This window comes from Pelodiscus sinensis, chromosome 10, assembly GCF_052426305.1.
Source record: "Pelodiscus sinensis isolate ZL-2025 chromosome 10, ASM5242630v1, whole genome shotgun sequence".
In the NCBI taxonomy this organism is placed as follows: Eukaryota; Metazoa; Chordata; order Testudines; family Trionychidae; genus Pelodiscus; species Pelodiscus sinensis.
Window position 1 is genome coordinate 48,308,436 of NC_143061.1, and position 26,281 is coordinate 48,334,716.

Here is a 26,281-nt window from a genome sequence, read left to right on the forward strand (position 1 = left end):
TCTGCGCGTTGCCAGAAGGGCTGGTGGGTTGGCACCGTGCCACTTTCACCCCTCTCCTAGGGTGCTCCGACGTTTCCGCACATGCTGTGGGGAGGGGACACAAGGGTTTGGTGGGGAGAGGGAAAGGAGACAGAGTTTGGTCAGTGGGGGAGGTGGGAGAGGGGAGCGGACTGATTCCGGCCGGGAGGGAGGAGGATCGGGTTTGGCTGGGAGGGAAGAGAGAGTGCAGGGTGCATTAGGTGGGGGAGGGAAGGGGACGTGGACTGGGTCCGGTCACTGAGGGGTTGGGTTTGCCTGGGAGGGGAGAGAAGGTGGACACTGGGTTCGGTGAGTGGGTGGGGGCAGGGGTCGGGATGTGTGTGGACGGGGATCTGTGTGGAGGGGAGACAGGACGTAGGCTGGGTTTGGCCAGAGGGTGTGGTGGGAGTCAAAGAGCCACAAGGTGAAAGGGGATCTTTCCTCCTCAGTGCCTCTCCTGCAGCAGTGGGCCAACGGGGGGGCGCCAAAATTATTTTGCTTGGGGTGGCAAAAAACCTAGAGCCGGCCCTGCTGGCAGGTGACCACTTGTCATTCCTATGATCAAAACACTAATATATACAAACACTCGTCTTTACCAATACTTTGCTCATCATCCTACATTCATTTCTCTGTTAATCTAATTGCTGCATTTTGTCAGTCCTATATTATGACCTCTCTGGGGCAGGGACTGTTTTACTTGCCAGTACACTGCCTTGGTCTCTGGTAGGACCTCTAGGTACTAAAAATTACATCTCAGATGCTGCCACATCCAATGCCGCCCAATTCTTCTTCTCCCCAAACCTGATACCACTGCTGAGCCTCTCCCTCAGTGTTGCTGAAGCCAAACAAAAAAATCTTACAAGTCAGGTCTAAAAAACCATGCTATCAATTTAAATGCCATGAAATTTAACATAAAGTATATTCATTTAATGATACTTTATGTTTTTTCATTTAAGTCATATTTTCAAAATGTTCTCCACAACAGACTTGTCAGAAACTGCTTTTTATTAATGAAAGACATATGTATTTAAAAACAGCTAGTGTGAGCCACAGGATAGAAACTGTGAGAATGAAACTGTGAAATCATCTCAATGCTTATCAGAATGTGATTTTTATTTATTTATAATTTTGATTTGATTAATAGCAATGTATATTTTTAACTCTTCCCCAAAAAAATCTTTATCCTTTTAATTTTCATAGTGTAGGAAATTGTGTGGGAATCAAACAATAGCTATTAAATGAGAGCTGTCAAAAGTCAAAATGTTAATGTTTTGCCACAAAAATGGTCACCATCACGTCTCAACACATCCTTAAAGAAACGACAAATATGTTCCCAGGAGGCATTTCTCTGACCCTGTCTGAGCTGTACATTTTTATGGTTATTGCTAGAAATACTTCCCCTGGGATTTGCATATGCTCAGTGAAATCAATGTTTTGTGATAGAAATCCATCCCCTCCTATAAGCATAAGGATATGAAAATACTATGATCATGGTATTAGCTACACCAGCCAGGCTCTGGTGCCATGGCCTGCCCTTGCTGCAGGAGCCGAATCCCATCAGATTTCAAGCCCCACAGGCCAACGAGGTCTGCAGGATGGTAGGAGCTCCCCGGCCCCAGCCTCCTGCTCCTGGCATCTGCCTCCCCCAGGTCTCAGCAGAGTCCCACAGCCCGTCTCTTTGGAGAGCTTTCGCTTGGGCACTGCAGCGGGCACAGGCCACATTGCCCGGCCTGGCAGCAAGGGGGAGGTGGAGATGACTCTCCACATGGAGACGCAGGCTGGGCAGCGCGGAGGGCCCCCTACAGACACTGGTCTGGGCCTCAGCTTCGGGGGCTGGAGCTACTTGGCCAGACGCGTCTCCAAGCCTCTGCCCGAGCGGCTTTACTAGGAGAGCTCAGGCCCCCGAGCGGGTGGAAACCCCCCGACATTTCATTTGGGGACAAAATGAGAAAAGTGCCTGGACCCGGTTTTAGGGGCGCCACTTTTATACCATCTTGGGATGACGTAATGGCCCCAAGGGCAGGCGGCAGAGAACACGGCGGGGGCACGAGACGTCGCCTCAACGGCTGAGCGACATAAACCGAAACGGCCCGTTTCCGCCGCTGGGCGGTGGCAGGAGCCGGGACTGGCTGGCGGATCGCGCTGCACCGACATGTCCAACTGCGGCTCATTGTGTACGGACTGTCCCGAAATTTGCTGACGGCTGGCAGCCCTGCCTCCGAGGTGCCCCCGGCCGCGAGCGGCTGTGCAGAGAGGCGGCCCCGGCTGCCCCTGGGGTTTCGCAACAAGGCCGAGCGGAAGGCAGGCGGGCGATGACCTTCTCAACATGGCGGCTCCAGCGGGCTGCGGCCTGTGTCCTTCTCAGCATGGCGGCTGGCGAGGGACTTGCCAGCGGAAATGCCCCCTCCCGCCGCTGCGACGAGCCCCGCGGGGAGGCGGGGGAGAGGTGCGCGCGCCTTCCGCCCCCTCAGAGCGGGGTGAGCGCGCCCCAGCCCTGCCCTGCCCCTTGTGACGCGCCGCCCGGGCTGGATGGCGGCCGGGCGCCGCGCGCTCCGGAAGCGTTTGGGGCGGGCGGGGCCGGATCATGGCGTGGAGCTGCTGGGCCCGGCTCTGCAGCCGCGAGGCGCTGAGCGGCCGCTGCCCGCGGGGGCACAGGTACGGGGGCGGGGCCCGGGGCTGCGCGAGGGCCTGCGCCCGCCCTGCCTCTCGGGGGCTCGCAGCGCGCGCCTGGCCAGGCCCGGGCGCAGACCCTCCCCAGCGCCAGCCGGGCGTTACAGGGAGGGCGCCCCCGCTGAGACGCCTGGGGCACCGGGTAGGGGTGCGAAGGGCTGACCGGCTAGCACAGCGCGAGCCTCCTAGGGGGCCAGCCGGGGGTAATCGACTCCTCGGGGGGGGGGGGGGGGGGGGGGGGGGGGGGGGGGGGGTGCTCTAGCCCCACTCCTGGGAGCGGCCTGCCTCCCTCTGTCTGCAGCGGGGCTGAGCTCTTCTGGGAGAGGCTACTCCCAGCAGCCCCCTCCGGAGAGGCAGTAGTGGGGGAGGGACAGGCGGCACTGCAGTGCTGTTCCTGGGGGAACCAGCTTTTAAACTAGGTCCTGCTCCCTTCCCCCGCTGCAGCCACCTCTGATACCCAGGCAGCAAGGGGTGAACATATGTGAGTAGCTGACTCGATTAACCAGTAAGCTTAGGCCTATCAATGAATTGTCTAGTCAACTCCTCCTTCACATCCCTAATAAACCATCTTGTTAGTCTTTAAAGTGCTACATTGTCCTGCATTTTGCTTCAGCTACCCCAGACTAACAGGGCTACATTTCTATCACTACTAAGCATTACCAGTATGTTTACCAGGGTGACCCATTAAAACTGGCTAACCAGAGGGCTGGGTAGTCAGAGCAGCCCCTGCCCACAGTGGGGCCAGCTGGCAGGACACTTGACAGCAGTAGCACGGGCTGAACAGAACTCCTAGTGGCAGAACCTGCTGCCGTGAAGTAGGCCCCGCCGCAGGATCATAGCTGTAGTAGCCCCTGGTTAACCAGTTTAATGAATAAAATTAAATTGTTTAACTGGTTAACATTTTTAGTGGGAATTTACATTCCTAGCAGGAAGGATTACACATGAAGTAACAGAAACCTACCTGCCATTCCCAGGCCTGAAACAGGCTTCTGCCCAACAGCTCCCCAAACCTGGGCAATGAACTGGTAAAACAATGGTAGTATTTTCATATCTTTGTGCAAGCTGTCATGGACATGAGAGAAACTGAAACACAAATTAGCTTCCTCATTTTGTGAGGGGCCAGGTAAATCCTGAAACAAGGAAATTCTGTAGCAGGCAGGTGGAGAACTCATCTTTATACCGTTGTGTAAAGAAATGAGATGATTCATCTCCACAATCTGAGAATTGCTTCCTCCTCCCTTGCCACCTATGAAGTTTTGGTAATGTCTAGATAATATGATCTGGGTTTAAATAGAGATAGCATATAGATTGAGCCAACTTTGACTTTGAATGTGGTACACGTTTCTTCTTTTCCCCAGATTTACTTTATATACACAGCAAAGACATGGATTCAGAAAAGTACCACAAAAGACTGAAGCTCGAAAACCAGACAAAGAAACTGGCTCCAAAACATACAGAAGCAGTCTGTCTCCTCCAGTAAAGGAAACAGTCTTTTATACTTCTTCCCCTTCTCTGAAACATCTTGTGAAGCCGTTCTTTTTTACTATTGGGGTAAATGTGTCAGCATGTTACATGTATTACAAGTAGCATTGATGCGGATTTTCTTGTACAGGTGACTGCACTAGAGTTTGTGCATGATAAGCAAGAGTATTCCATTACAAAAAATACTATATAATCACAGAAGTTTATTGCATGAGACTGTATTCTGTCACCATGCAGGTACCTTCTAACTTTTAAAAACTTTTTTCTCAGAACATGCTTTCTTTTCTATTTTAACTCGTTGTCTGTAGTGGGCTTGGTGGATTTCTTCCAGGAGAAGCATAACTAAGTTATTACCCCATTAGTCCAGAAATGACTGCTTAAATAGTCCTGTACTTTTGTAAGCTGCTCAGTGTCTTTCTTGCCAGTCCTAAGCTACCTGCCTGCTCTTTCACAAGGAAAGATTATTCTTGAATATGTTTCCCACACAAATATTATGCAGCTAACTTCTTATTGATTCCTTAGTATTGCCAGTACTTCTCCCTCTCCTGAGTAAAGTTAAAAATGTAGGGGGGAGGGATAGCTCAGTGGTTTGACATTGGCCTGCTAAACCGAGGGTTGTGCATTCAATCCTTGCAGAGGCCATTTAGGGATTTGGGGTAGAAATTTGTCAGGGATGGTACTTGGTCCTGCTGTGAAGGTGGGGGACTGGACTTGACTCAATGACCTTTCAAGGTCCCTTCCAGTTCTAGGAGATAGACAATCTCCATTAATTTTTATTTATAAATTAGTCTGAAATTAAACTAGCTGCTTGCAAATATTCTGTACTTTCTGAATCATCCTTGAAGGTCAGAATTCCTTCCTTGTTGCAAATCAGTCAGTGTCTCATCCTCTGGTACCTGTTTCTTTTGTCCCTCTAGCCAGAAAAAAGGGAATGAAGACTTCTCCTAGCAAATGGATAGGAGCAGAGGGTATAGCACATCGATTCAATATTTTACAACATGCTAGCATGAATCTTTGTTTTTTGCAGCACAGTATTGTCTAATCCTGCCACAAACTGGAAGTTAGGCAATAACGTGAAATGTCTGACAAAAATAACCATAAAAGAAGGCTCTTATTAAATAGCTTAACACAATTAATGTAATTCAGTGCAAACCTTCTTTTTTGAATGTTTTAATGGTATTAATGTGTAAGTACAGTAGGAACATATGCTATAACTTTTACCTTAAATTGTATAAGGATTTGTTTTCCATATTAGACTTTGGTTTTGAATGCATCTATTATTGCATAGTTTACAGGCTGTGCATTTGGATCAGCTGCTATTTGGCAGTATGAATACCTAAAATCCCGAGTCCAGAACTATTTTGATGAAGCTCGAGCAGATTGGTTGGATAAGTTACGACCTCAGAAACATGGGGACTTCAGAAAGCAGGTACATAGAACATAAGTATCTTGTACATTTAAATGTGGTCAATACTGTGACTATAGGACTCTAATATATATTGCATATGAATAACGTGCTTAGTGCTTTACAGAATATGATGCTTAATCTACTTAAGCAGTGTAATTTTAGAAGACGGCTGTATGGTCAACCCTATATAAAACAAACACAGTCAGGCATGTATATTGCTACCCCTAGTATTGATAGAGTACAATAATAGTTGCTTTTCTTTTATTATATAATATCAAATTCTTGGCACTTAAAGGGACAGACCTTCCCTTATGCAGACCTCTCTCATTTTAGCCATATAACACTTCTTAGAAAAGTTGTTTAAGGGACAGGGGCCTTGGAGTCAGCCAGCCTATCCTGATCCATTATCAGACCCAGCTGCCCATGGGTCAGCTGATTCCTGTATTAGGGCTAGGAAAACTGCAGAAAGGAAGTTGGCTCCTATGGTTGGCTCTGGAACAGTAAGGGGGAAAAAATACAAGGGGAAAGGTCTCTCCTTCCTGGCCCCAAAAGAGGAGGAATACCAATAGTTTTTGGTGTGTATAAAATATCTTAGTGTCATTTGCTTTTTATTGTACTAGAATGTGTAGTATTGTCCAACCTCCATTTCAAAAATTCCAAGATGGGCTTAAAATAATACTACAACGACTAGATTCTCTTCTATAAATGACCATGTAAAATGAAAAGGTTGCAAAGCAAACAGCTGACTCCAGAATTTGAGACTTTAAAATGGAAACTAACTACTTATGATAAAATCATCAGTTGGCGCTCTTGTTACATTTTAATTGAAAATATTATAGCAATCAGTTCTGTACATTATGTCCACTGAGAAGTTAATTTCCTGGTGTGTGGTACACCAGATGTGATTTCAAGTCCTGGTCTGTTTCTTCCACTACAGCTTTGAACCTCTCTAGTCCAGCACTTTGATCTGACAACATCTATAGTCCAGCATGATTTTAGTTAGCCATGTGTTCACTTATGGGTGTGGCCAAGTTTTCTGCAGTCCCACAAAGTTATAGAGCCATAATCTTAGGTCTCAGTGTTCTGTACTGTTTAGCTCTAATTTACCCCAAATGTCTTCTAAGAGCCCAATAAGCAGTGGAAGTGTTGGTAATGCTGCTAGGCAATATTGTGGTTCGGCAAATTCTCCGATTTGGCATTGGTCAGATCCTGAGGGTACCGGACTAGAGAGGTTCAATCTGTATTAATAGGAGTGAGTGTTCAGCTGCATAGGCTCTGCCCTGAGCAGGATGCAGACAAACCCACTGTGTCCATAATGTGAGTTGAATACATTGTTGTACCTCTCTAAATGTATGTCTTGTCATCTGTGTATGTGAATCGCAGATAAGATCAAAGCTGCCCTTTAAGAGTATTTAGAAAGTTTAGTTCTAAACTTGTTTACATCACAATCTGATAGATTTTAATTAGTTGTCTAAAATATAATAAGCAAAGCTATCATGTTGTTATACATTGTAAAGAAATCTCTAGCCCCCATCTCTATCTGGTAATACAAGTATCCTAAATTCAGCATCCAGTGCTAATTAGTAAAGGCATGTAGCTTTTTGTATTATTCAAAATCATGTTAGGACTTGATGGGGAACTAATACTGTTGTGGGTTTATTTAGAGCCTATGCCAGATAACTAAGCAACTGGGGAAAGACAGGGTGATGACTTTGAAATGAACAGTTCACTGAAATCATATTTTGTTACTTTTTGTTTAATCTATAGAAATAATGTATGTAATAACTACAATCAAGGAAAGTGCTTTTAAAAAATACCTAAAAAGGGGGCCCTATTATACGGGGATGGTTGGAAAAGCACATATAAATATGAGCTGATATGGGTCATAATAAATTTTGTTAGGGATTTCTTAAAGATGCAGAGGGGATAGGCTGAGCTGGATACAAGGGGGAATGCCATATCTTACAAGTTTCTGCAAATAGTGACCTCTGGCAGAAAGGTGGACTCCAAGGTGGGTGATGTGAGATCACAAATAGCCATCAGCAAGAGATTCAGCCTAGGAGAAGTACATAAATATTGGTATAAACTGATATTGCTCCTTGGAATTTAGTGGAGCTATGCCATTTTGTACCATGTGACTAGGGATGTTAACTATCGGGTATTTGCGTAAACATGTAACTGCTAGAAATTTTAGCGGTGACATGTTTACATACGGGGGGGGGGGAGGGAGTGGGAGCCAGTGCTCATGGGGATCCAGCTTAATAGCTAGCTCCCCACACATGCTGGCTACAACCCCCACCCACCCCCCACTGCCTCTGTGGGAGGCAACATGGTGGGGGCAGTGGCTCTGAGGAACTGGCTCCTCACGCTCCTGTCCCCTCCTACTCCCCCACCTTGCTGCTGCCTGTGAGAGGCAGCAAGAGGGGGGAATGCATGTAGTCAATAGGATTAACCGATAAGCCCAGGTTTATTGGTTAATTGTGTAGTTGACTACATGTTGACATCCTTACATGTGACTATTGGATTTTTTGGTGTAACAGGATATTTCACAGAAAGGGGAAATTAAAAAAACAAACACACCCATGAACAGGAAATAACTTTCCATAAAATATATTTTAAATCTTATAAATACTCTAAACTTATATTCCCCAACCCCCCTTCCTTCTGTTAAAAAGAACTTTGGTTTTTTTTCATTGTTTTAAGTTTAAACTTATGCGACTTTCAGATTAGTTCTGAGATTGTGGCTATTTTGGGAGTTCTGTGAATATTACTTATTCTCTTTTAGGTTAACAAGTGGTGGAATAGCCTGAGTGAGGGTCAGCGGACAGTGACAGGTTTGTGTTAGCTTACAAGTATTAGACATTCACAGGAAGAGAATTATGGCAAACAGGTACAGTATGTCACAATAGATGGCTTTCATACCATGCTTACTGATTGTTAGAAACAAAGCAAATCTGTGTACGTAAATGCTATTTGCATTCCCCCCATCTGCCTCTGCTACTCATTCCTTCTCACAGAAAATATTTCTTGTACATTAAATTGAAATTTCCACTCACTTGTTTGGAATATTGTGCAGATTTAGAATTTTCCTTCTGCTACATATATAGAAGTTGAGTAAAGATTGGCATGAGGACCTTTCAAAAACAACAGATTTCTACAATCTTGCCAGACCTTGTAATAGTACTGCTTTTCAAAGTATATTACTAGTCCTTCAAATTAACAGCTTTCTCATGAGAGGGAGAGTTTCCTTTTGCTGGAAATATTCTTTGTCATCCAAGGAATATTATTCAGTTTTATGCACCATAATCAGAAACAATGGAAATGTACAGGTTTTACCTCCCTGATTACCCTTGGAACCTGAGCAGTCCCAGACCGGGGAGTTTGCCAGACCAGGGGAGGTCAGTGCTCCCCTCTTGGCTGCTCTGCTGTTGGCTTCTCTCCCTAGGTCTTTCAAGGCTAGGGCTCCCCACCATGCCAGTGCTGAACTGGCTGGGGCTCCCCACCCTGCTGTCCACCTACTACGGCTGGGCTTCCCTGTGGTTCTCAGCCAACATCCTGGCTGCTACCTCTGGGGATTCCCTGGAGTTCCCCAGCTTGGGGCTGCCCAGTTCCCAGACCAGAGAGTCCCAGATTTAGGAGGTTCCACCTGTATTGTAATTTCTCAGTGATGGTGTTGCACCATGAACACGGTGCTTCCTGTTAACATGTCAAGACTGCATACTCAATATTGCAAATAAAAGGTAGCTAACTTGTGTATCAGATTTTGGTGCATGATACACAGGTATTTATATTTAATTGGAGATTACATAGTCTGCTTAATACAGAATTATTCAAATCCCATTGATAGACCACTCACATGGCTATTCAGATTAATGAGAAAATTTTGAAAAATACATTAACTCATAAATTAGGTATATCTTGCTCTGTTATATATGTTGTATGCAAAAATATTTCCTGAGTTCCTGAACGGATTTCTATTAATTATATTAGAGCCTAAATATTTAGTGTTTTCATTTATCATAAAATACATATTTATGTAGAAAAAAATACTCAGCTGGGTATATACAATATTCTAGATTGCTCTTATTGAATTGTGGGATGATTGTCAAAGAATTGTGGCTGAGTTGCAGATAAGTCATGGAAAATTGTAGAAGAGTAATACTGGATCTTATAATTTACAGTAATTAAGTCCACTGTTATTTTCTGCAACTTTCCACTGCTGGCAGCCACCCAGAGCTTCCGTTGTCAAAATTGAGATGGAAGCCTAATGCTACAGAAGTAGGGCCTTTTTATTACATAGAAATGTAACTGATATACAATGAAACCTTTCAAACATACTTACTTGCCATGTTGCACTAAAACAGATTAGGGTGTGGTTTGTGGGGGTGTGCGTGTGTTTTTTTTTTTTTTTTTTTTTTTAATTCTCTGCCAGGATCTTCTACAATCTTAGGTATTGTTGAGCACATTGAGATTTTTGGTTAATAAGAAAGCACCACAGCATAGCATAGCATAGCTCTCTCAAAGCTAAAAGCAACTCAAAGGGTGTGTATACACTGCAGGGTTTAACTCGAAATAAGCTACGCAAATTGAGCTACGTCAATTGCGTATTTTATTTCGAAATAGGGAGTGCCTACTCAGCACTTATTTCAAAATTGAGCACCTTTCCTCCGATTTCCCTTATTCCTTGTACAGTGAGGGTTACAGAAGTCAGAGTAAGAAGTCCTCCAACTTGACGGTATTTTGACACTATTTTGAAATAACTGTCAACTTAGTCGGTGTCTACACAGTAATTTTGGCATAGCGCTAGTTATTTCGAAATAGTGTTGCAGTGTAGACGTACCCAAAGAAAATAGGTTATGCAGATTCTAAAGAGAGAATTTCAGATACAAATATCCTTGGAAAAAGTATTTTCATAGTTTGAGTTCATCAAATAAATCATGAAAATAAGGAATCTAAGCTTTTACAAGGAAATAAATGATCTCTTTTCCCCCAGTAATGCCAGATTTATCATATATATATATAAATAATTCAGATCTGTAAAAACAGCTTTATGTGCTTTCCAGACAGAGACAGCTATATTTTAATTTGGTTTTAGGAGTGTGCAAAGTACTTGAAAACTTGCAAGGATGTAATCTTTCATCTGTCTGCTCTCAGATATTTAGCATTCTTACCTAAATTAGAATGTGATCAGAATTAAAACTTAGTAAGTAAACAACAATTTATAAATTGTAGTTAATGCAGATTTCTTGGTAGTGACTCACTGGCAAGTATGTTTGTGTAACTAAAGCAACTTGGGAACATATACAAAATGTGACTTCTGTTAAGAGTTTTCATTGTGCAAAGATTTCTGAATTCCAGTTCACTTTTCTTAAAATCCATCAGAAAATAAAAATAGCACATTTGAAATTGGGATGCTGTTGTAAACATGATTCTGAAATTTTGCTACCATGAGCTTTTTTCTTGCATATTCATACTTCATCTGTAAATTGGATTTTTTTTCTTACTAGGCATCATAGCTGCAAATGTCTTTGTGTTTTGTTTGTGGAAAATCCCTTCTTTGCAGCGGACAATGGTTACTTATTTCACGTCTAATCCAGCCTCTAGTAAGTGTACATTAATTATGTATCTGAATTTTGAGTGTGGGTGGGTCTAGAGAGAATACACACCAGTATGGTAAAGGCTTTAAAATGAAGCTGAAAGAAAATTATGCCAGCCATCCCAAATAAATCTGTCCAGTTGAATAGGTAGACTTCGGGAGGAATAAACTGTACATAATACATTTATAGAAACTTACAAGTTTTCCCCCAAAATAGCTTTTCTGGAGATCATAATGTCAAGATTTTATGAGCCAGTATTTTCAAGTGTGCCATACTGAACAACAAATGGCGTATGTTTTTGCAAAGGGGGTTTCTCATAGTGGAATGAAGTCATAGTCCTGGTCTTTTGAGAGGAAACTAACAGTTTTTATTCTTTAAAAAACTGTTTTGAAGCTTTTCTTTCTTTTTGATCATTAATATTCCCAGCTTATAAGAACTAGTGGCCTGAGTGCAAAGGAGGTTGTTACCAATACACCTGTAGATTGGTGTACATTCATTTATCACAATATAACATTAATTATATACTCACTAGTGATCATGGGGGTTCATGCAAGTCCTTATCTGCAGAGCTGGACTTTTCTCCAATGAAGGAGGATCTCAGCTTTCATGGTAAAATAGCCTTGAAAATATTAACTGATAGAAACCAATCAGTACGACCTAAAAGTGTAAGCAGTTGAGGTCCATTTCCAAACTAAGAGAGAGGGATGTGGAAGACACGTGAGGGAGAAGACTCTTCTGGTACTTCCCATCCCCTCACTCCTGCTGTAAAAGTAGAACCCAGATGTTTGTGCCATTAGGCTGCAGTTTTGAAAGCCTAAGGGAAATAGGCAGTTAACTGATTTTCCGTAAATTGGACTCCCAGTTGACTTAGTCCTCTGATGCTTTCAGAATTTGAACCTAGAGATTGGTTTCTATTTATTTACCTTTACCACTGCAATGAATAGGACTAGAAAAAAAGTAAATGAAAGCTAAGATTTTCCTTTCTGTCTTAACCTAAGCAGTAATAATTGGCCCAAACCTGCATAATGAAGAAAAGTGGCTTTCTCCAAAGAGAAGCTTTTGAAAAATCCATATAATTTCCCCACAAGGAAACTGTCAATGTACTTTCACATGGGTACTGGGTCACAAATCTCTAAGAAAATGTTGCATGCTTCAGCAGTCACCACTCTGATACTCATTACACTCCTTGCATTTTACATATTTAAAGTTTATACAAATATTTAAGAAGTCCGATTACTACACTTTCTCTTACTTATGCAGTGATGATAATACTAAAATTGCCCGTATTTGTTTATTAACTACTGGTTTTCTTCTTCCTGTAGAAAACATTTGCTCTCCTATGCTGCTGTCTACATTTAGTCATTTCTCTTTCTTCCACATGGCTGCAAATATGTATGTGTTGTGGACATTTTCTTCAAGTATAGTGTCTCTTTTGGGACGTGAGCAGTTTGTAGCAGTGTATCTCTCTGCAGGTAATTTTTCCAAAAGATTAATACTTTAAAGAAATGTGTGACCATATTTTTGCAGGTAGGAAGTGAGAAAGATAAACAACTGTTTATGGCTGCAGACGCTGATTCTTTATTCTCATAGGCTGTTTTATCGAGTGCTTATTTTAATTATTTATTTCTGTTGCATAATACGTAGGAGCCCTAGTCGTGGACTAGGACCTCATTGTGTGAAGCACGGAACAAAAAATGAAAAGATGGTCCCTACCCTAAAGAGCCACTGCAGAACAGAACACTGATCACTTCGGGACATTTGGTTTTATGCTTTCAAAGTTCAAACCTATTGTTAAAGTCGTGCTTCATTATTGAACCATTAATTTTTAACATTGTCTTACCACATCCCTGAGATGACAAGCAAAACTATACCTGTTTCTAGTCTCCACGTCCTCCACCTCAAAAAATTACCATGTACGATAACTCATGCAACAGTTGACACAATGTTTTGTATCTTCTGCCCCTCACTTACATTCTCTGCATGGTTTCTAATAGTAATTTTACCTTTTTTAGGTGTTATCTCTTCTTTTGTCAGTTACGTCAGTAAAGTAACTGCTAGAAGATTTGAACCATCACTTGGAGCTGTGAGTAGCATGTGTTTTAAAATCCTCAATAATATCCTTTTGAATTGCTAAAACCAGTTTCAAAGCATTGTATTCAACAGCTTGTTTAGAAATTAGCGATATATTGGCTTGGGAAGAAGGCAGGATTTACCAGCATTAAGAAAAATCAACAAGTAAATCCTGTGCAAGAACTGGGCCTTTCTTCTTTGGCATCAGCAGCTCAGAACTATCCTGCTAAATGCTAATGGGTGTAAATTGGTGCTTAACAGCAAGATCTCTTGTCACTGAGCAGATAAGTTGTAGAATGGAATTCGCTGTCTTATAAATGTTGTTGTATGAGGCAGTTATGCATAATTATGCTCTAATTGAAAATTGTATGCTTTTTGAAGAACTCATGATCAGGGACACTTGTAAAAATTAATAAGTGATATTAGCAAAGTGTCTCCTATCCACAATAGGGTTGTTCAGTTTCGTTTAATCAGTTAATCGAGTAGTCAGTTGAATTTCCATTGACTACTCGATTAGTTGATATTGGGGGGGTGGGAGGGACTGCAGAGCCACAGCAGGGTTAGCTCTGGCCCTGGGAGCTAACTCTGTTGCAGCTCTGCCTTTTAAATGTTGTAACAGCCTGGCTCTTAACTACATTTAAAAGGCAGAGGTGCAGCAGGGTACTGGGCACGAGCTGGGACTGCTGATTCCTGGCTTATGCCTAGTCCCCCGCTGTGCCTGTGCCTCTCGCTGGGGAGACAGTGCTCAGGGGGAACAGGCTTTTAAGCCAGCTCCCCTTAGCACCAGCTCCTGTTCCTTCCCCTTTGCTGCCTCTGATAGAGGCAGCAGGGGGCGGAGGAAGACTAGTTGAGTAGTCACTCGACTACCCAATAAGCATGTGCTTAGTCAACTACTCAATTAGCCATTTACATCACTAATCCACAAAAATATAAATCTTTTGCCTGAGCGTACTCAATCTGTTGGCAAGAGTGGTATGTTCATTTTCTCTTCTGCTTCATTTTTCTAAATGAAAATGTTTGCTATCAAAGCATGGTATGTTTTAAAGTATTCAGCTTACAGTAAGGTAAAAATCAATGTATGGCTGGAGTAAATGTTATGTGTTTTGGAGATTTTATACATTTAATGATATAGCTTTTAATAAAACCCATATTTTTGTTTTTCAAATACAGAGAGGAACTTGTAGGACAGCTACAGCTACAATTGATAAGTTAAATTTCAGCTAATGCCATCCTGTTCACATATTCTGCAAATTATTTGTATTTGCAACAGAGTAACTTTCTCGCTGATCAGATGTTAATATTACCATGCAAACCTGCATACAGTTTAAGGTCCTGTCTATTCATGGATTTGGAAGATCCTGTGTTAAAGCAGGGGTTTTGTTCCAGTTTTCTTTAAACTAAGCAGTTGCTTTCACTTTGTGTTCAACTATATTTCAGCAGTGCTAGATTTATATTTCTGAAGTTCTTTGGGATGAAAAGCACTATACTAAACATTAGTTTGTTTATGATGGTTACAAGTGGCAAAGTTTTCAGAAGAGGTTACAAGTTGCTTACTTATTTTTAGAGGTCAACCAGTGAGGGCATAGGAAGCAATTTTTTCAATTCTTTCGCTGCTTTGTGCTTTGGAATCTTTTCATGCCCTCAAGGGCGGCCTTGGGAAAGAAAGGCAGCAAGAAAAATAGGTTCACATACTGAAAAAATGATTTTTCCCTTGTGTAAGATCTCAGTTCAATGTCATATATTTTAATGTATTTTCAGTCAGGAGCTATAATGACTGTTCTTGCTGCAGTATGTACGAAGATGCCTGAAGCAAAGCTAGCCATCATATTTCTTCCAATGTTCACATTTACTGCAGGAAATGTAAGTGCCTTTGAATAGCTGAAGAAATCATATCTTCTTACTATATATTTTAGAAATGTGTGTTTGTCTGTCTCAGAGTCCATTTGTTCAAGAACTTTCTAAACAGTAAGAGCTAGGACCACAAAATTTGGTAGGCAGCTTTCTCTTATAATTTAAAGCAAGGTCAGGGTTTGCTTGTGCCAGGACACTCTGATGTGCCTTCAGTTTCCATTTTATGAGAAACAATCAAAGGGAGAGATCTGGCAGGAGGGAGTTATACTGCAAAATGACCACAGAGGGGACAGCAAAAGGCCAGAGATGGGGACCAGGACAGCTGTAACCCTGTTGGGCCAGCAGGGGGGAGTGGAGAAAGGGACATCTATCTACTCTTATTTCAGAGAACTTGTCTATTTGTGTATCTGTCCCCCAGACAGGGGACATGCACCCCTCCCCTGGCTGGGCCCGCTGCAGGAGGCATGAATAGGTGCTTCTCACCTGGCTCCAACCTGCTCTGGTGAGAGGGCTGGGGTTGTCCTCTCTCTTCAGTGCAGACTGGATACTGAACACTTCATCCCCAGCCCCACCCCCAAGAACAATGATTTAAATGAAGAAAAACCACTTACTTGAGTTAAGGACCCGAGCAATGCCGGGTAAATCTTCTAGCATTTTCAGTGTTTTTTCATTCCTTGCACTCCAACAGTGTCTGAAAAGCTCCTTTTGACCAGAATACATAAGCTAAGTCTAATTTTTTTATTTGAAGTGTTCTGATTTGTGGTTGCTCTGAACTTTGTGTAGTCATTTACACCAGTGCAAAATGGGCTTAAAATGTTGTCATCCTCATTTGGTAGAGTTCTGCACTGACTATTATAAATGACTAAACAAGGTGCAGAGCAGTCAAGAATCAGGCCTCTTATTTTCAGTTGCTTGTCTCTCTTTATCGTAGATCTTAACTTCTAAATTCCCTGCTGCAGATGTATTTCAAACCAAATTCTTAAATCTACAGAAAAGGGGGCAGGGGAAAGGAATGTGATGCATGTGGGGAAATAAAACACTGTGTAGAAGCACAGTGGGAATCTGTTGTTCAAAAGTGTGCCATATAATGTGTGGCTATGTTTGTTAAGGATAAAATTGAAGACCTAGTCACTTATTTTAAATGAACTGCATGAAAAATTATTCAGGGCTGAGGAAGAAAGAGGGAAATCAGCAAAGCAACCTCTGTAGGCAGATTTGATAACTTAATTTTCCAAAAAAATATAATTTCTAATCACATTACTGTAAATAAGTATCAGAGGGGTAGCTGTGTTAGTCTGAATCTGCATAAACAATGAGAAGTCCTGTGGCACCTTATAGACCTATGGTTCTCAACTGGTGGTCCATGGTGACTTTTTCGGTGGTCCACAGGAACATTGTCCAAAGTCTCATGGTGTGAGCAGGTGCCTCCGTTAGGCTGTTTTACTCCGTGTTCACAAGCACGCGGCGCGTCATCCATACCGTCACCTAGGACGCAACCGCATTGTGTTGCCAGTAACTTCCTTGTGAAGCTCTGAGCATAAGTGTAGCTACTGAGCGGTTGCTGTGTCATTTGTCCTGTGCTACATGTGCTGGAGGTGGTCCACAAAAATGTTTTGATTAGCCTGGTGGTCTGTGGACTGAAACAAGTTGAGAACCACTGTAATAGACTAACAGATTCATTTGCAAATTTGACACTATCAATTTAGGATTAAACAAAGACTGTGAATGGCTAGCCAACTACAAAAGCCGTTTCTCCTTTCTTGGTGTTCACACCTCCACATCAGCTGCTAGAAGTGGGCTACATCCTCCCAGACTATATTGACCTGGTTATCTCTGCATTTGATTGGTACTCCCATCTTTTCATGTGCCTGTATACCTGCCTTTTGGAATTTCCACTACATGCATCTGACAATGTGGGTCTTTGCCCATGAAAGCTTATGCTCCGATAAATCTGTTAGGGTATATCTACACTTGTACCCTCTTTTGAGAGAGGGATGCAGATGAAGACATTTGAAATTGCAAATGAAGCTGGGATTTAAATATCTTGCGCTTCATTTGCATAATCGCTTTATGGCAGTATTTCAAAATAGCGCTATTTCGAAATACAAAACAGGGTGTAGATGCGGTTATTTCAGGAGAACACCCTTCTTCTGAAATAACTGTTAAACCTAATTTTATGAGGAAGAAGGGTTATTTTGGAAGAAGGGTGTTCTCCCGAAATAACCGCATCTACACTGCATTTTGTATTTTGAAATAGCGCCATAACATGATTATGCAAATGAAGTGCAGGATATTTAAATCTTGGCTTCATTTGCAATTTCGAATGTCTTCATTTGCATCCCTCTCTCGAAAGAGAGTGCAAGTGTGGACATACCCTTTGTCTATAAGGTGCTACAGGACTTCTCTTGTTATTGCTGTAGATGCTTGTCTCTTGCTTTGGATAGTTTCTGCTTCTAAGAATATAATTTTAGGAACAGGAATGTATCACTGGGACTTTTGTAGCACATTTTTAATATTCTAATTTTTTTATTCCTTTCCCTGCTTTTTTTTTTTTTTTAAATCTTTGCTTAGAAACTCATTCACGTAACTTGAGTCCTTGAGTAAAGATGCAATGTAATCATTTTTGTATGCTGCTTAACGTCGTTTTGGTATAATAGCTTAATTGCTTTATTTTAAATTATTTTAAGACAACTGGGTTTAAAATATGGAATGAGGGAATGAGTTTCAGATTTCTATCAGTTTTGAAATTTCAAAACATGTTAATCTAAATTTAAGTCTTTCTTTAAACTTAATTTTTGGAACTTTGGTCTCTCTGAATTTTTTCTTGCAGATCTGTACTATGTCTGCAAGAACCCTTTAATTGTCTCTTTTCAGAAACAAGTTAGTTTAGGAAACTTTTATATATAACTTGGGGCACTAATGTCGCCAATTTTTTAATGTTCTAACCTCCTACTTACCATTATGCTTGTCTCATTCACCAAAAGAAGTTGGTCCAATAAATATTACCTAGCCCACTTTTTTTTAAATTATACTCTCCCTCTCCCCCTCAAAAAAACCCCTCCAACTATAATAGTCCAAATCTAAGAATGTAATTCTGTGTGTCAGAATTAAATGTAATTAAGTGCTGATTATTCTAGTTAAGACTGTGGTAAATATGCAGAGAGTTTGGGTGGTGACCTGGGGTATGGGATTGGGGTGCAGGGTCTGGGAGGGCCTATGGGTGCAAGAGAGGATTCTGGCCTGGAGGAGAGGTGTAGAGGGAGTGCAGGATCTGTGGAAAGGTTTGGGGTGCCTAAGGCAGGCTCTGGTCTGAAGGCACTTACTTAAGCAGCTCCCAGAGAGTGGTTAAGCAGGACCCTGGCCTCTCAAAGTGGCTGGTGGTTCCATGTGGCTCTCTGCTGCGGGTGGAGGGGATTTGCACACTGTCCCTGCCCTTGGCAAAATCTCTCAGCTTCCATTGGCTGGTTTCTAGACTGTAGGAGCTGAGCGATTGCGCTAGGGGTGGGGGCAGTCCATGAAGCTTTCCCCTCTCCTTCGTGTGTTGCATGGAGCCACAGAGAGTAAACAGCTGCTTTGAGTATCATGTAGCTGCTCTGTGCCACATGTGCAGACTGCGGGCTGGATTAAAAGGCATAGTGGGCCAGATCTGGCCCGCCCCTGCCTTATACAGTAGTACTTGCCATTCTAGAATACTTGGATCTCCTATTCGTAAATAGGTCTCATATTTCATCCACCATGGGTACTAGTAGTAGATATGCACTATATGGGAATTGAGGGTGCAGTCCCACACCTTCCCTTTAGTAGCAGGAGAGGTACATACACACACGATTGGAGGGGACAGGGTTTGGGAGCACAGACACACAAATCTAGAATGTTACTGCATAGAATTATTATGGCTTATGTAGAACTGACTTGCAAATGAGATTTTTGCTGCACTTCCTTAATCGGTGATCCTTTTTGTCAGCTACTTACCTCCTTTTCTGGCTTGATGTGGCAATAGAGCTGGTAGGTTTTTAAAATGTAATAAATGCACATTTAGGCTAAGGATGTAAAATTCCATTTAATCAGTTAACTAGTTACATGTTATGTTTAACCACTTAACCGCTTAAATGCAGTGGGGGGAGGGGAGTAGAGTGCCCGCCTGCCATGGGCGGGACCTGCTCCAGCCAGGCAGCCCCCTAATTCGGCTCTATAGAGTACAGGCAGTCCCCGGGTTACGTACAAGATAGGGACTGTAGGTTTGTTCTTAAGCTGAATCTGTATGTAAGTCGGAACTGGCGTCAGCCGCTTCTGAAACTGATCATTTCAACCGCAGCTGAATCTGGATGCCAGTTCTGACTTACATACAGATTCAACTTAAGAAACCCAGGCGTCCCCAAGTCAGCTGCTGCTGAAACTGATCAGCGGCTGATTCCAGGAAGCCTGGGGCAGAGCAACTGGGGTGCTGCTGGGTTGCTCCAGTAGCGCGGCTCCTCGGCGCTACTGGAGCAACCCAGCAGCACCCCAACTGCTCTGCCCCAGGCGTCCTGATTCAGCCGCTGCTGAAACTGACCAGCAGCGGCTGAATCAGGACGCCTGGGGCAGAGCAGCTGGGGTGCTGCCGGGTTGGTCCGGAGCGGCGCTGCGGGACCAACCCGGCAGCCCCCAGCTGCTCTACCGCAGGGGTAGGCAAGAAAAGTCTGGTCTGCTGGCGGGGGGGCCACTAGCTGCACCCCCCCCAGCAGACTAGGGGGACAGGAGCAAAGCCTTGGAGCACGCCAGCAGCGGGACAGCCGAGGCGCGCTTGGGCTGTCCCGCTGCGGGCGTGCTCCGCTGCTTTGCTCCTGTCCCCCTGGTCTGCTGGGGGGGTCCAGTGGCTTTGCTGGACCCCCCCCAGCAGACCAGGGGGACAGGAGCAAAGCCGCCCAGGTCGGGGGAGTCCGGGGCAAACGAGCAAAGCTGCCCAGGCAGCGGGACTCCCCCCACCTGGGCGGCTTTGCTTGGGTGTCCCTGGTCTGCTGGGGGGGTCCAGCGGCTTTGCTGGACCCCCCCCCAGCAGACCAGGGAGACCGGGAGAAGCTTTTCTCGCCCCGGAGGGCACGGGTGGCGATCCGCCGCCCGTGAGCTCTGGGGCGAGAAAAGCCCCGTTCGTAAGTGCAGATCCGACGTAAGTCGGGGACTGCCTGTATATATTTTCTACCACATTTTTAGCCTCTCTTATTTGGGGACATCTGGCAGAACTAGACTTCATGTATATTGTCTTGTTAGAAAACAGCAGGGCTAGAAAAATGTTTATGTAGTAAGGATTATTGCATGTCATGAGGAATTCTATAATTTTAACATTTGCTTAATGGGAAATTATGAAGCATTCCGGCTGCTGGTTGTTAGACTGCTGCAGCTTCTGCTCTCACAATGCTTTGCTCATTTTTAGGCCATAAAAGCCATTATTGCAATGGATGCTGCAGGGCTTGTTCTGGGTTGGAAATTTTTTGACCATGCAGCACATCTTGGAGGATCTCTATTTGGAATGTAAGTTTTTGTTATCTATTAACTTTGTTGATTATACACAAACAATTCTGTACTGGAAAAAGAAAATATTTAAAACCTTCCACTGCACTAGTCTAATGGAGGAATCACTGGACTAATGAAAACATCCTTTCAAGTGCATATCTCAGTAAAATGTCTCATGTCTCTGATCATTGGGTTGGAGGGGGAAGAGGACAGCTAGGCTACATCTAGACTGCAAGCCTCTTTCGAAAGAGGCTTTTTCGAAAGATACTTTTGAAAAAGCCTCTTTCGAAAAAGAGCGTCTAGACTGCAAGCAGTACTTTCGAAAAAGCAAGCTGCTTTTTCGAAAGAGAGCACCCAGGCAGTCTGGATGCTCTCTTTCGAAAAAGCCCTGTTTGCATTCAAGAACGCCTTTTTTTGAAAGCGAACTTTCGAAAAAAGGCGTTCTTCCTTGTGAAATGAGGAGTACCGCCATCGAAAGAAAAGCAGCGTTCTTTCGATTTAATTTCGAAAAAATGCGGCTGTAGTCTAGACGCAGGTGAAGTTTTTTCGAAAAAAGGCTACTTTTTTAAAAAAAAAAAAAACCCTGCAGTCTAGATACAGCCCTAGTGAGCAAACGTAAGATCTGTTAGGTCAAAATTCTGTTGAAAAACTACTAATTTTATTTGGCTGCATTTAGGGATGTAAAGTCTTACCCAGTAAACCAGTTACCCGGTAAGCATTTGCTTTATCAGCGTACTTACTGGGGTAATCAGTTAACCAGTGGTGTGGCCTGGTTGGAGTTAGGATGTTAAGTGTCAGGTAATTGACTAATTGAATAGTCAATGCATTTTTGCACTTCAAAGGTGAAAGCACTGAAGCCTGGGGTCAGTTAAGGAGTCCCCAGCTGTTCCGTGGCTCCACATGGTGCTGCCACTTTGAAATGCCATGAAGAGCCTGACACCAGGCTCTGTGTGGCACCTGCTGCTTTGAAGTACCCCCCATCTCTTCCCCCCACTTGCTGCCACTATCTGATAGAGGCAGCAAGGGGGGGAAGTGACTATTGGACTGTCCTGTCCACTATCTGATAAGAATTTGCTTATATCCTTCACATCCCTAGTCTGGAGCAGATGTCTCCTCCCCACCACCTGCAGTAGCTCTCCACCTGCGTTGTACCACCAGCTGCCACGCCACAGGTGGAGGACCACTCCAGCTGGAGCAGCCCTCCACCCCAGGATCCCAGTTAATCAGTTTGAATATACCCTTTAACCAGTTAAATTTTTAATCATGATTTTACATCCCTGGCTGCATTATCTACCTGTGTGAAGCCTTCAAAGTCTATCCCTAATTGGATTGAAGTACTAGAAATGTAGGAAACAATTTGGTATTGTGATGTATTGAACTATTTACCTAATCATTTTCTCTCCTCTCTGGTCTGATTGAACTATGGTATTATCTAACTCCAGAGTTCTCAGCCTTTTCCTTCCAAAGGCCCACTACCCTTGGAATAAATGTATCATCATCCTTTTTAACAACTCAAGCTATTAAACACACCAAAACTCATATTATCCACACAAGACTCAGCTTAAAGATGCTAAACAAATTTGAGTCAACTAGCAATAGTATTTGCAAGGAGAGCATGACTAGTACAGTATTTACTGACATTGGAAAGGAGAGTAAAGGGCATTTAATAAGTCTTATACAGTTTCTCTGGGGAATATTTAGGATCCATGCTATATAAAAGATGAAAGTTCTCCTGGTTTGAAACTTTCATCTTGTGTGTCAACAGCTTAAAGACTCAGAGCAGTAGCCGTGTTAGTCTATGTAATCATGCAAATGTCCTCCTGGCATCCCCCCATGCAACATACTTCTTTCCCTCTTCCTCCCCAACACAGCCAGAGAGAGGACTGTAGCAAGTCGGAGACACCCCAAACAAACTCCCCCTTCACCACCTTCACCTCACTGCACAGATGCCAGCACCCACTCATCCCTTCTTTCCCCCAACTATCCCTGTGCAGTGTGGTCCCCCCAGCCAAGCTGGGGGCTGGGATAAAATCCTGCTGCTCAAACTAGCACGCACCAGCTGTCTGTCCAGTCCTAACTCCCAGCTAAAGCACAAACAAATTATCCGCACCTCCCTCACCCCATAGCACAAATACACTCTCCACCTCACGCCAATGCCAGCAGCCACTCACCTCCTCTGTCCCCCACTTATCCGATGCAGTCAGCTCCTTATCTCCCCTTCCCAGGAGACTTGAGAGTGCTGAGTTTCTGCACTCTCTCCTCACGCAGATGTGGAACGAACTTTCCAAACTCCCCTTCCCTCAGACTCTTCCTCAGGCAGTCGTTCCCTCCTTCCCTCTTCCTCCTCCCCCCAGCCACTTATTCTCTGGGAGCTGCTCAGTTTCAAGCATGCAGCAGCTCCGTTTATCTCATGCTTAGCAAGATGACGCTCTGTCCTGCCTGTCAGCTGAGCTCCCTGTATGCACAGGAGCTTTGATCCTCTGAGCAGAGCTCAGAAAACAGCTGTGCAGTCACTCAGCTGCGCAACTTACAGGGAACTTAGCCTATGTCCCAGTTGGTTTAATGTTAGCCCTGTTCAGCAGACCCCCCCTGAAATTTGCTTGTGGTCCCCCCACCCCCCATTGAGAACCACCCGTCAAACTTATACTCTTAACAGTATGAATCTTATTACACCTAAAATAAATCCCTACTTCACACGAGTGATGCTTACTGGTTCTGGTTAACCAGTGGGGACTGGAGCAGCTCCCCACCTCCCACAGGCAGGGGGCTGCTCCAGCCAGGCAGGGAGCCTGCCCGGACAGGGGCTGCTCTCATCCAAAGCCATTCCTGTCCACAACAGCCCTGGGCATCTGGAGCAGCCTCTGTCCATGGTAAACCCACCCCACTTCACAGGTAGGGGCTGCTCCATTGGGGGCTGGGGCCCAACAGAGGTAGCTCCAGCCCCAGCACAGAGGCTAGGAGCCAGCAGCCAGTCTCAGCGTGAGGCTGGGGCCTGGAGCCCTGTGGTCTGGGGGCTGCTCCAGCTGGGCAGGAGTGGTCCTCCCTGCCCGGATCCTGCTTAATCGGTTAACGGGATTTTACATCCCTAATTGAGATTTAGTATAGCTGTTGAGGGGCATGAACAATTCAATGTAAATGGAAAAAGTTTGCCCAGCAGGTTATATATATACACAAATTAGCTCATCAGAACATCTGAAAAGTACTGTAGGAACTTCTAAATTATCCTGCTCAGCCTTGCTCCCCTCATGCCTCTTAGCTGACTGAATGTAAATAGAACAGTTGTTCTTTTTAATCTTAAAATGGCCAGCCAGAAATTCATATAATCTAAAAGAATTAGGGAATCTTGGTCTCCAAATTTAGCATAGCTTTCTCTTTCCTATTTGTCGGTCTCTTAACACAGGCATATTTTGAGAGATCGCACTCTCCTCACCACCTGTTCTCTTAAATCACCAAAGCATTTGGTGTTAGCATGTCACTTTGATTTATCTGTGTCAGTGTTCATTATAACACATCTTTTTCACACATCATTGACAGAGCTGATATTACACATGGAAGAGAGAAAATGAAGGCAATTGGAGTAAAAATTCTTAGATTCACATGTGTGCTGATCCATTCTTATTCTCCTTTACTGTCTCTCCCCCACACAGACCCACTCATTAGACTTGCAAATAATCAGTTCAGTCTCTTCATCACTGAAAATCTAGGTTTGTATTATAATTAGGCCACAGGTGAATGAGTATTATGTGCATAATCCCTTGTAGAAAATTGTCCATGTGATCTGAGGAAGTGGGTCTGGCCCACGAAAACTCATCACCTATTAAACCATCTTGTTAGTCTTTAAAGTGCTGCATAGTTTTTCCTTTTGTTTTTGCAAGGTCAGACTTAACATGGCTACTTCTCTATTAATATTCAATATAGTTTGGTGTAACTGACAGACTGCTTGGCAGATGCTGAGGGCTGATACAGAAGTGCTATTGCAAATCAGGACTGAGGTGCATTAGTACAGAACTGTAGGGAGAACATTATGCCTGGCTTCATCTAGCACTGTGGGTCTCTCCCTCCCATAGTCTGTAACTTCACCATAACCTTGTGCTATAATCCCTAGTGCTGATGTTCATTTAATGTCCATGTGTTATGCCAGAAAAGTTACTTCCAGTCTTTTACTTCTGCACCCATCCAGCTAGAGAAGCCGGTTTGCTTCAAATTATGTGACACTATTCTAGACTTTTTTCTGAGCTCATTTGCATAAAAGGCAATACCTCTGCAGAAGTTCAGCAGGAATTCAATGACATAAGTAACAAATATTATAACCTTTTAAGTGGAGTAGCATTTGGTGAAAAAACTTTGGCTACAGTAGACAGAAAATTTGAGGTGTTAACTGCTGTTCAACTGCATGGTGGCAGGTGGAAGTTAGAACTGTGTAAGTTAGGAGTAAATGGACTGAGAAAGCTGACCTAAAGTTGTCAATGTTTTCTTCTGAAAGTTTATCAAACTTCTTTTCAAAACTTACCCTGGCTTCCACTGGTTATCCGATCTGTTGTGGTGTTGAGCAGAACACTGAAGGAAGATAACAGAAATATCTATCTCGTTCTTACTGTTAGCTTTCCATGATCTAATTTCAGTTGAAGTTTTGTTTTTGTTTACAGATGGTATATAATGTATGGCCATGAACTCATATGGAAGAACAGAGAACCATTGGTGAAGGCTTGGCACGAAATGAGGTCTAGAAGCCGGGGAAAAGGAGGTGGAGAATCTCGCTGATTCTGATTTTAGAGCCGGCTTATGCAGAAGATTTTGTGCTCCTGAAGACATGGAAGTGAATTGCTTTTGGAATTTTTTTGTAACTCCACAGAAAACCTCTTAGGATGTGTAGTTTCTATTGTAAACTACACTTGCAAATAAAATGTGGTTCAGTAGAGAATGAAGTTGAAACAACAACATTTGTATATGATTGGTTTATGAAAGTAAAGATGTGCATCACATTTTTTTTTAAAAATTTGTCAAGAAGAAACATTTTTGATTAAGTGGCTGGAAACTAAAACCAGGCACATTCCAATAAAAATTAAGCACAGTTTTTAACGGTGGTGATTGACCATTGATGCAAACTACCAAGGGAGGAGAGATCACTCTTGATATCTTTAAATGAAGGCTGGGTGCCTCTTAAAAATATGCTTTAACCAAATAAGGTATTAGACTTAGTATAGGAATAAATGGTTGAAATGTAATGACCTGTAATATAAAGAAAGCAAGTCAGAACAGATTTGTGGTGTCCAACACTCTAGCCACATGTGGCTATCTGGCTGGTTGAGTATGGCTAGTTTGCATCAGAACTGATTGCACACCATGGGAGTAGATGATCTAATGGTCCCTTCTGGCCATTCATTATATGAATCTATGAAAAATACTGGTTTCATTTAAATGTTAGTTGTATAGTAGCATTGATGCCTAGCAAAACTACATTAAAAATTTTAAGAGTCTGGCTCATGATCTGATGGCAGGCCCTTATTCAATGTATTCTAACTTGCAGTTGTTTCTACCTCTAAGATATTATCAAACCATGGATTCAGAATGTCATTGGAGAATTTTCTTTGTCCTGTTGCATGTAATTAGAAAAATGGCCCATTTCATGTGTAGTTTGAGTATTTTTGCAATAAGTTATCACAGGAGACATTCCAGCATCAGCATGTCTCTCAGC

At 43.2% G+C, this 26,281-nt stretch overlaps 1 protein-coding gene across 3 annotated transcripts; it reads left to right on the forward strand.

Annotated features, from left to right (window-relative positions):
* Positions 1 to 1,972: 1,972 nt before the first annotated feature.
* On the forward strand, positions 1,973 to 26,100 carry PARL (presenilin associated rhomboid like). Of its 3 annotated transcripts, none has more exons than XM_075937476.2 (10): positions 1,979 to 2,464; positions 4,047 to 4,239; positions 5,459 to 5,599; positions 8,364 to 8,412; positions 11,086 to 11,181; positions 12,498 to 12,647; positions 13,188 to 13,258; positions 15,004 to 15,105; positions 20,507 to 20,604; positions 25,233 to 26,073. In XM_075937476.2, the coding sequence occupies exons 1-10, from the start codon at positions 2,331 to 2,333 to the stop codon at positions 25,345 to 25,347; spliced, it is 1,149 nt and encodes a 382-aa protein (XP_075793591.1). In that variant the 5' UTR covers positions 1,979 to 2,330; the 3' UTR covers positions 25,348 to 26,073. The 3 variants fall into 3 exon arrangements, with proteins under 3 accessions (XP_075793593.1, XP_075793591.1, XP_075793592.1); XM_075937477.2 differs by lacking the exon at positions 1,979 to 2,464 and adding an exon at positions 2,500 to 2,673; XM_075937478.2 differs by lacking the exon at positions 20,507 to 20,604 and having other exon boundaries at positions 1,973 to 2,464; positions 25,233 to 26,100.
* The last annotated feature ends 181 nt before the right edge of the window (positions 26,101 to 26,281 follow it).

Coding starts and splice junctions, on each gene's coding strand:
- PARL (XM_075937476.2), top strand. CDS start 2,331: ATGACCTTCTCAACATGGCGGCTCCAGCGGGCTGCGGCCTGTGTCCTT. Junction 11,182..12,497: donor CACGTCTAATCCAGCCTCTA/GTAAGTGTACAT, acceptor TTCTTCCTGTAG/AAAACATTTGCTCTCCTATG. Junction 20,605..25,232: donor GGAGGATCTCTATTTGGAAT/GTAAGTTTTTGT, acceptor TTTTGTTTACAG/ATGGTATATAATGTATGGCC.